This window comes from Herpailurus yagouaroundi, unplaced genomic scaffold (genome assembly GCF_014898765.1).
Source record: "Herpailurus yagouaroundi ecotype Mexico unplaced genomic scaffold, PumYag 222, whole genome shotgun sequence".
Taxonomy (NCBI): Eukaryota; Metazoa; Chordata; class Mammalia; order Carnivora; family Felidae; genus Herpailurus; species Herpailurus yagouaroundi.
In genome coordinates this window covers 3453380-3463237 of record NW_024412453.1, presented here as the reverse complement: position 1 = coordinate 3463237, position 9858 = coordinate 3453380, and the positions used below count along the sequence as shown (strand labels likewise).

The 9858-nt window shown below is 41.6% G+C and overlaps 1 protein-coding gene across 4 annotated transcripts in view; it reads right to left on the bottom strand.

The window, feature by feature from the left end:
• Positions 1 to 209: 209 nt before the first annotated feature.
• LOC121019427 (transport and Golgi organization protein 1 homolog) overlaps positions 210 to 9858 on the bottom strand; it is a 20929-nt gene continuing 11280 nt past the window's right edge. The window contains exons 3-13 of one of the 4 annotated variants that reach the window (XR_005785579.1): positions 8195 to 8216; positions 7176 to 7264; positions 6862 to 6939; positions 5554 to 5626; positions 5251 to 5389; positions 3439 to 3540; positions 2715 to 2775; positions 2572 to 2607; positions 2422 to 2489; positions 2204 to 2298; positions 210 to 1205 (exon numbers count right to left, since the gene is read on the bottom strand). Coding sequence is in view for 2 of the 4 variants with exons in the window: in XM_040458861.1 (XP_040314795.1) it covers positions 2429 to 2489; positions 3439 to 3540; positions 5251 to 5389; positions 5554 to 5626; positions 6862 to 6939; positions 7176 to 7264; positions 8195 to 8216 (564 nt within the window). In the remaining 2 variants the exon portion in view is untranslated. Of the gene's footprint in view, positions 2299 to 2421; positions 2490 to 2571; positions 2608 to 2714; positions 2776 to 3438; positions 3541 to 5250; positions 5390 to 5553; positions 5627 to 6861; positions 6940 to 7175; positions 7265 to 8194; positions 8217 to 9858 lie in introns of those variants that run through there. The other 3 variants (XR_005785578.1, XM_040458861.1, XM_040458862.1) reach the window with 3 other exon arrangements.

Below are 9858 nucleotides of genomic sequence, written 5' to 3'. Positions count from 1 at the left end.
CTTTCATACGTGTCCAGACCTTTCAGAAACCCAAGGGAAACAACAAACTGTATTTAGATTATGAACTATGTGCACTGTGGTAAAGTTGACATTTTGGAGATGATGACTGCATTGTGCACTGTGCTTGCATCCATGAAGCAGTTCTTTGCAGATCTCATGCTGTCCTCAAGCTCCCTGCCCAGGCTGTGGGCCCTGCCAGGAATGGGAATTGCTGTCAAAACCCACAAGACCACTGGGGAGTTGGGGATGCCTGGAGTCTTGCAGGGTAACTGAGAAAGTGTTTGCTGTGAGGAACATATTACTTATCAATGACTACTAAGCCCACATGTGTTTACCTCAATTCATAAGGAATTCTGATTTTGAGCACAGTACAAGACACAGAGTAATATATACCCTATGGAAAAAAAGAGGTTGAAATTCCTGTAACAGAATTAATGCAAAGGTGTTTTGATTTTGGTATAAATTTCCATGGATGTGTCATAAGCGATGGTATCAGCTCTAACATTGATTGGAGACAAACAGAACCTGCTCATATGAACACAACTGAAGGACCTCGTGTTCAGAATATTTTTACCTAAGATACATTTTAAAGGATTCCCAACAGTTCATTTACCAACAAAGACGTGAAGGTGGTGAAGGTGGTGAGTTATGACAATGTCTTTGTGCATTCTAAGTTGTACAAGGCACACAATGTAAAGATAGAGGGAAGTCTTTCCACATTTCCAATTAACAAATAGCTTTAACATGTTAATCACATGACCAGAAAGAGGAAAACAACAACAACACTGATCCCACAGAGAGGCGGTATAGTAGTAGTCAACAAGCCTAGAGACTTTAGTATGGAGTGCAGTGTATCTTCCTGGGGTTATCTACAGAACACATGAGAAAAGCCATAGGTCCCCTCAACCTCTAAGTTCCTTTGGCTACTAACCGTTCCAGAAAACGATGACAGGCTGCAAAGAGAGGAGCCTGTAGACTCTTGGGTTAAGGCTGTGCATTTGGAAAACAGAAACAGGCAGACATATCACACAACACACAAAACAGGGAAGAGGCCACAGCATGCTGTACTGCAAAAGCGGGTTTCCCGACAGACTTACAACTGAAAATGGCCCCAGCATTTACCTTGTCCTCTTCTGCATTTTTGGTAGAGTGTTTGTTGTTGTGACTTACGGGAGCGACACCAGCTTCTGGATCGGCTAAAGGCTCTAGAAGGGATGGAGGTTTATTCCGGTTTTAATAGGCTGTGCAGAATTCAAACAAACACCACATTTTGTGACATCTTAAACTTTTCCCCACACTTCATACCATGAGGAGAGGCAGAGAGTAACCCACAAGCCTTAGGTGACCCCAAAGATAAGTGGAGATCCATCCCATCTTGTTAATGAAGAAACCATAGGGCCCTGGTTCGTGTTCTTCATAATTAGTCAAATAACTTGCAACAGGTCAGTTCAAATAGAAATCTGGAAAGCGTCACCAAAATAGCCATTTCTCAATGTACATTAGGGGTAATAACTCACCATCCCATTACAGATAAGAATAAAAATGAGAGCACTGATTGGGATAACATCAAAAACCCTCCACAGAAGAGCATGGGTGTGTTTCTTCCGGCTCCAGGCGAATTGTTCAATCTTCCAGCTTATCTATAAGCTGCCTTCCACATGTGAGCAGGTATTATGTAACTATTTCTGAATAGAAATATACTTGACTGATATTATACTAATGAGAAAAGTAAAACTGTGGGAATTTAGCACTGAAGCTTCAGACTTGCACTGATAGCATCAGGGGACTAAGCTATATGGAACCTGAACTTAGGAATGTAGGAATATGGTTCAGAAAAAATAAGGCAAAAATAAAGGAACATAAAAAATAGTAAATAAATGACCTTCTCCCCCCCAAAACTAAAATAAAATTGAGTCAAGGTAGGAAGAATGATGAGGCCCATGTGCCATGTGACATGATGGCATGTCACCTCTCCAGACTCATCTCTTTACTTAGGGGATGCTGGAGGAGGTGGGAAGGTCTGCAGTTGGGGGAGGGGCATAAGCTCCACAAGTCACAGGGACAAGTGCCCCACTGCCTGGGGCACCCTCCTATCACCCCTTCAGACAACTTGATGTCCTTAGTTCTTGTGATTCTTTCCAGGCCCCAGGAACAGGCTACACAGAAGAAATTAGGTTGCTGCCAATAACCATGTGCTCCTTACCTCTCCTTGGAGGGTTCTGGGTCTGTGGTCTTCCAGGCATTGGTTTCTGCCTCATGTATCCCTCAAGCAGCCTCTTTCCTTCCATCATGTCCAGTCTTGGATACAGAAAAAGAATGGACTTCCATAAGAGTTGCAACACCACGTCCTCTACAAGACACTAAACAGCACAAGTGTCATCCCTCGACACACCATTAAAAACACATGTCAAGATCACCCACCTGTGTTTCAAGTGGGCCGCCTCCCTCCTCTCCTCTGCCATCGCCCTCTCCCCGATCTGAGTCTTGATCTGGGGGAGAAAAGCACATCCACCTTCAGTCATGCCAGACTGTGCACCAAAGAGACAGAGGAGGAAAAAAGAAAACACTTACCCAGTTGTGCTGAGCATTCTTCTCATAAACTGCGATCTGAAAAAGCCAACAACGAAAAGCCCGTGTTTAGGGATTCCAAGGGCCACTACACTCGCCAGCATGAGGTGCTAAGGGTTTAATACGTCAGGCAGAACTCAAGTTACCTGGTGTCTGAAGGTGAGCTCTGCCTGTTGCAGCTGTTCTCATTTTTGTTCAATTTGTTGCCTGTGAGTTACAATTGCGTTCGTCAAATAAGGCCTAATATTGCACAGGATTTTAAATCATCTGCCCATGTTCCCATCAACTTCATATCTGTCTCCTAATACAATTTATCCTTACACAGGAAACACTTTTCACATAATTATAAGTGTACAGTAGGACCAAAGTGATTGTTCCATCCTTTCCTTACTCATTATTCCCTGCCTACAGGGTTCAGAGTTTGTTGAATTCCTTCCCATTTTCAATCTTTCATCATATGACAAGTGCCTTTCATCATAAAGCTCTATTCTCCTTTGTACTCACCATGTTTCCCAAGGTTGCAACGACCAAGGCCATCAAATGGCACTACCATGTTGATGGGTATAATTTCATCCTATAACAAACTGCTTTCCTATAGATTATGGCATTTGACACCACCCCTCAGGAATATTGGCATGGATGAAGTTTCCACATGGTCAGGTCAGCACTGGAGATGTGGAAATGTTTAGTAACTTAATTGTTTTATTCTTTCTAATAGTTATCTTTTTCTATCTGTTAATTCCCTATAGATATGTCCTCTAAATTTGCGTTTGTATACTACGTTAATGGAGTTCACCCATTGTACCAAGGTTCAAACTAAGAAATGAACAGGGGTTTCATGAGCCTCTGCTAATTAGTATCTGAACTCACTTGTCCTTGTGTATTTCCTCTGTAGCTATTTTCAGATTTTCTTCTGCAGTTGCCATCTGATTCTTCACTGCAACTAGTTCACAGTTCATCGTATCCAGCTTTCTAGGATGAGAAAGATATATACATAGTCCAGGAGCCAAGGTCCAGAAATTCTGCCTTTTAACTTCCCAGCTCACTTGAAGGCCTAGATTCAAATATCCCTACACTGTCCTCCCATAGATGCACAGACTGACAACACAATCAGAGAAATGAAGACCCCATTTAAGGTTAAAGAAAAATCAACCTCTGTCTGCTGCCAAGTCACCTGCAATCAGAGCGGTCTTTCGAGGTCTCTGCTTCTACTGCATCATAAAGTCATCAAATAACATTGTACTTTGTGCCTTCCTAGAGTTGGTCTTTTGTTCGAGATGGTGAAGGCTCATTTCAGTTCAACGTGAAAAACTATGCCTGACCAGCTATACCCATTAGGATGAAGCAGGGGATCATCATTGCCTTATACCTCCATGGGGCAACGCACTGAGTCTCAGTCCAAAAGTTGTACCCAGACACAGACACTCAGTATGAAAGATAGCCTTCCAGGACATGGTTTCACCAGCATTGCAAATCACTCCCACACAGGAGTTACAGGAGTGTAACCCCTGCCTCTTCCTTCAAAGATCCTGGTGGAGGAAAAGGCCAATCTTAGAGTGGCAATATCTACTGAAATATAACATGATGTGAACTGTCCCACAGTCAGGCTGTTATCTCCAGGAAATACATTTCAGATGGAAAACTATCAACTTCATGGAGTCAATCCAGTCTTTAACAAGACTGAGTTTATTGATAGTGAAGGCAGCAAAAGGCAATGCTTCAGAAGTCTGGTTTGCTGTGCTGCCCTCAGACTACTTAGTTCATGGTGTTGCTTTAAAGGGTTTCAACTTGGCACTGGATATACTCAAGAATCACATGCAAAACTGAAAGACTCTTAGAAACTGAGCAAAAGCACTAGACAGAGAAAGACACATGCATTTCCTTCTGGCCTCTCAGGCAGTCCTTCAGCAAATGCTTTCTGGTCTGTGGCTGTAATGTAGTGGCTCTGTTGTAAGGGGGTAAAGATAGAGAGGTGGTCAGAGCTTACAAAGTAACAAAAACAAGATGTGAGACAGAGAAGCCCCCACCCCACGTGTGGGAAGGACTAACACAAAGCTGAGTCTCAGGGAAGAGAAGGAAGAGTTTACTTTTCAATGTGAATGAGGGACTTTAAGGTCCCTGATCTCCTCCTGAGAACAAAAGAAAATACTGGACAAAAGAGGAAACATGTGAGTAGTGCACCAAATTTGTAATGAACCCATGAGACACATTTCCTGCAAATCTCACTTGCAGACTGGATGAAGGGATCCAGTACTGATGGCATCCCAAACCACTGTCCATTGTTTCTACAGCAAGATAATTCCATTTTTTCCCATAGATATTTTTGACCCAAGTCTGGTGCTGAACAAAGATGACCTAATTCCCGGCTGATAGGACAATGTGATGGGATTGAAACCTATAGGACAATGTAAATGGATCCAGAGGGAATCCAGGTATCAATGTGATTAATGCCTTCCCTCTTCCACCCTAGGTACATGACACAACAATGTGTGGCAAGCACTAAGGACAGAAAGGAAAATGCAGGTTACAGAAAGCAAGGTAGGAAGGGCAGGCACAATTCTACTGAATGCATTTGGCAAAAATACTCTGGATCCAATTCTAAAAGAAATACATTTACCTATATTGGCCACCACATGCCTTCATACAATAGTACTTGGGACTCTTATCACATGAACATCTTACTTTTCTATAGCCACTTTTCTTTCTTCATAGAATTCTTCAAGGATGCCTGCTTTCTCCTTCAACTGTCTGACTTTGGCTTCCTTGACTGCTTTCGCAGACCTCAATGCATTACACTTGTCCTCCAGGGCCTTTTTACTTTCTGTCAAAAAATGAATTTTATTTTTGTGTGTGCACATGACATGAGACTTGGTTTTGGGGTGACAGGAAAAGGGCAAGTACCACGAAGGCAGGAAGCTATTCCTTCCCTTCCCAAAGCAAACTCATTGCCACCACATGGGCATTTCTCCCCAACAGACAACATACCTTCCAGTTCACAGTTATTGGACATCACGGCTCTCAGTTCTGGATCCTCAAATTGACCGTTTGCATCTTGTGACTTTAAGACAGATATGAAGGGGCGCCTAGGTGGCGCAGTCGGTTAAGCGTCCGACTTCAGCCAGGTCACGATCTCGCGGTCCGTGAGTTCGAGCCCCGCGTCAGGCTCTGTGCTGACAGCTCGGAGCCTGGAGCCTGTTTCAGATTCTGTGTCTCCCTCTCTCTCTCTGACCCTCCCCCATTCATGCTCTGTCTCTCTCTGTCTCAAAAATAAATAAACGTTAAAAAAAAAAATTAAAAAAAAAGACAGATATGAAAAAAAGACATTCAAGAAATAATGACCGCATAACATTGTGAGTGTACCTAACACAGCAGGACTATGCATGGCAACAAAGAAAGATCCCACATAAATATAACAATGAGAAGGCAAAGAACATAGAATATAGTTCAAGTCAAAGAGCTCACAAATGGCTTTCTTAGGGGAATATTCACACTGAACATTGTTCAGCATTAAGGGAGGAGGGCAGTATACGATTTGGCTATTGCCCTTCATCTCTCAACTGTCTTGGGGGATTTTCTCCATATGTTGGGAGGGCAGGGCTGAATGAGGTGGTAATTACCCAGCTATGAAAATAAAAGACACTTGCTAGTCCTTGAAATAGCAAAACTCCTCAGGGTGGTCCTAAGTGAAATTCCAGGTCCTTGTGAGGATGGAGGTTTGGCTCCCAGAGGCCCACTCTCTACTGTGGTAAACAGCAAAAGAATATGCTGTGCTCACCTCACCCAATGAACAAAAAGCCTCCAAAGCCAAGTTACAGTAAAACTCAGCAGCCAACTCATCACTTCCGATTTCTTGACATTCCTCTCTCTCTCTGATTGTAAGGTAGCAAGTGCACTTTGAAGGGTGTCATTTAAATTTTAAGTAAAGTGCTCAAAATTTTTTGATGTGCTCCTTCAACAAAACATGTTGAATGAGTAATAATAATTCATTATTTTACTTGTGTTTTTAGAATGCAATCCAGGCAAAGAAGGGATTCTTACTTTCTTTTTTTTTATTTTTATTTTTTAACGTTTATTCATCTTTGAGAGACAGAAAGAGACAGAACATGAGCAGGGAAGGGGCAGAGAGAGGGAGACACACACACACACACAGAGAAGCAGACTCAAGGCTCTGAGCTGTCAGCACAGAGCCCGACACAGGGCTCAAACTCACGAACTGTGAGATCATGACCTGAGCCAAAGTCGGATTCTCAATTGACTGAGCCCGGTGGCTCAGAATCCCCATGGGATTCTTACTTTCAATTTAAGAGCTTCAGCAGAGTGAATGTTACTTCTTCTCTCAGCTTCTTGAAGACGTATCTTTGATTCATTGATCTATATATAAAACATATGAAAAAGGAATCAGAATTCAAAAATAGCATCATGTAGATAAACCTGTCTCTAATGTGTGATTCCTTTCACAAATATAGAGGTAGTTCTTTACATTTGTGAAGCTTGTCTTGAATTGGGAGTGTTTCTACAACACATGAACTAGGTCAGTAGGATGAACTACCAGAGGTGAAATAACTGAAATAAAATCACAAAAAATATATTTGAAAGGGCAATACTACCTTCGGTTCCCAAATGGATATTGCTTCAGCCAGCTCTCTGTTTTCTTTCTTCACTGTGTTGATCTTTTCAGTTATTTGCTGTAAATTAACTAAAAAGAGATAAAACAATTTCTAAGGTTGTTACCAAACTGGTGACATCGAATAATCCCACTGTATTAGCAGCAGAGACACATTATCTGACACGTGGGTGTAACTAACTTTTTTGCTTTCTTATTGTGCCTGAAGAAAGCAAGTTTTAGTAGCATTTTAAACCCAAGGAACCTTATTTCACTGAGATCACTATACGTGTAAGCTCTAGAACCCTGACTCCTCTAACAAGCTCAAAGTGCAAACTTCTCTTCTAGTGGCCCAGAGTGAGAGCTCTCATGCCCTGAGTTCGCTCTTCTCACTGCGACCACTGCTGCATTCACAGTGATGAGCACCAGCCTTTGAGGGCTTACTAAGTGTCAGGCAGCCACCCTGGCTCTCAACACACAGTGCCACAGAATCACCACAGTCTATAGGGCCCATGCGGAATACATTACCCCCATTTGCATCACGTTCACTTCTCATTCTCCCCTGGCATGAATGGCTCCCTCCACCTCAGACTCAAAACCATGGTTCAAACCTCTCTTGTGACACACACCCTGCCTGGCAATATCTGGCTTCTTCTCTAAGCTTAGACTCAAAGAGGGTTTTCTCATCTTCACATTTCACCAAGAGCCATGTCATGGCAAAGTACTCATTGCAAACCTCAGACTCATATCATCACTTGTTTCCTAACCATTCGTATGCAAAATTACCCTCATCCTGTTCTCCTTCCTCCTATGATGTTTTCCTCCCCTGGTCTCTTAAGAGATGCCAAATCCCTCCACATTGTCACTTAGCCTCCAAACAGGGAAGAGAAAGATTTTCAAGAGTTAACAAGTCAATTAGACATCAGAAGTCACCATATTTATCCCTAGTTAAAAAATTAAAACCCACATCAAACACCAGTACTGAAAAAAACTTACAAAGAATACTAAAACCTTAAATCTTACCTTGATATACTTGAGGCTCTATCTGAGAGAGGAAGAAACAAAATAAGTTTGAGGTCAAACATATTATTAGTAAAAACGTATTCTTTCTGATAAAATATTAAATGTAAAGCAATGAAATTACAATGATCATTTTGTTCAGCATAATGAATTCATAATATTAAATATATGGAAAAATTAGAATTTCATGTTCAGTTCATGATTCTTTATAAACCATTTCTGATAAAAGCATAAAGATTCATGGTGTATTTTCACTAAAAGATAGATGTACATTCCATTCCATAAACATCAACGTATTCAATTTTGTCAGTGCATAATGCAGACAGTTTTAAAAATATATAAATAAAATATTTGTCTGATTTTTTTCTCATGTAGTCAAACCCAATATCCACACTGAAATCCAGAACCTAGGATCATTTGAAAGTCCAAAAGAAAGAAAGAGAGAGAGAGAAAGGGAGAGAGAAATAAAGAAAGAGACCCATGGGGGAGGGGGGAGGAGATGGAGGGGAGGGAAGGGAGGGGAAGCGAAGGAGGAAGGAAGGGAAGAGGAAAGAAAAGGAAAACCTTTGTAGTAAGATATGCCTCTTTCATTCTCTAGAAAGCTTTCTGAAATGGTAGAGTTGGCTGCTCTCTGAATCAATAAACAATTACAACAGGTCAGGTGCTATGATTTTCCTAGATCACTAAAAACAGAGGGTCTTCCAAAAAAAAAGTCATCAAATGAGAAAGAGAATGGAACATGACTAGAGAAAAAGCACAGGCAACAAAAGAAAAGATGGCTAACATTTCAAAAAAAAAAAAAAAAAGGAAAAAGTGTTCCCCGTAAGAAGGTATAAGAAAAACAAAAGGAACTTCACTCGTGTAGAGGCAGTGGTCTGAGGCAAGGGTTAAAAGCTTCCATACCTCCTTCTGGAAACGTGAACAAAAGAGAGATCACAGGTATTAGGGAGTAATGGTTGTCTGGGAAAAATTAGAAGTAATAATTTAAAGCCTGACTGCACAAGTATTTCTGTTTTCTAGGAGCCCTAAAAGAATGTCAACCATGGAAAACCATCCTGTGATGGTCTTGTGTCCACTGAAAAGTAACAGCCACAAGATAATGACTGTGGGACTAAAGGATGCTTCCCCACTCCCAGCCCGTCACTCTTTGGAAAAGTGCCTCTATAAGCCTGGCACACTACCCCTTTAGGGAGCGATATGCCTCTTTCTGGTTGGCTCCATTGTATACGAGCTATCTCTAATAAACTCTACATGCTTTGTTTCCCTTGAGTTCAGTGTTCATTCCTAGGACACTGAGACTCAAGAACCTGGTCTTGGGGATCCAATAACACCCAGACCCGAGTCATCCCCTGGTGAATTATAGCTCAGTAAAATCTAGGCCAGACTCTACTTTAACAAAAGGTAAAGACACATTTTCTTGACTCCTAGAATGCATATCCCTACTCAAAAGTTTTATTTATTTTTTTTTTATTTATTTATATATGAAATTTATTGTCAAATTGGTTTCCATACAACACCCAGTGCTCATCCCAAAAGGTGCCCTCCTCAATACCCATCACCCACCCTCTCCTCCCTCCCACCCCCCATCAACCCTCAGTTTGCTCTCAGTTCTCAACAGTCTCTTATGCTTTGGCTCTCTCCCACTCTAACCTCTTTTTTTTTTTTTT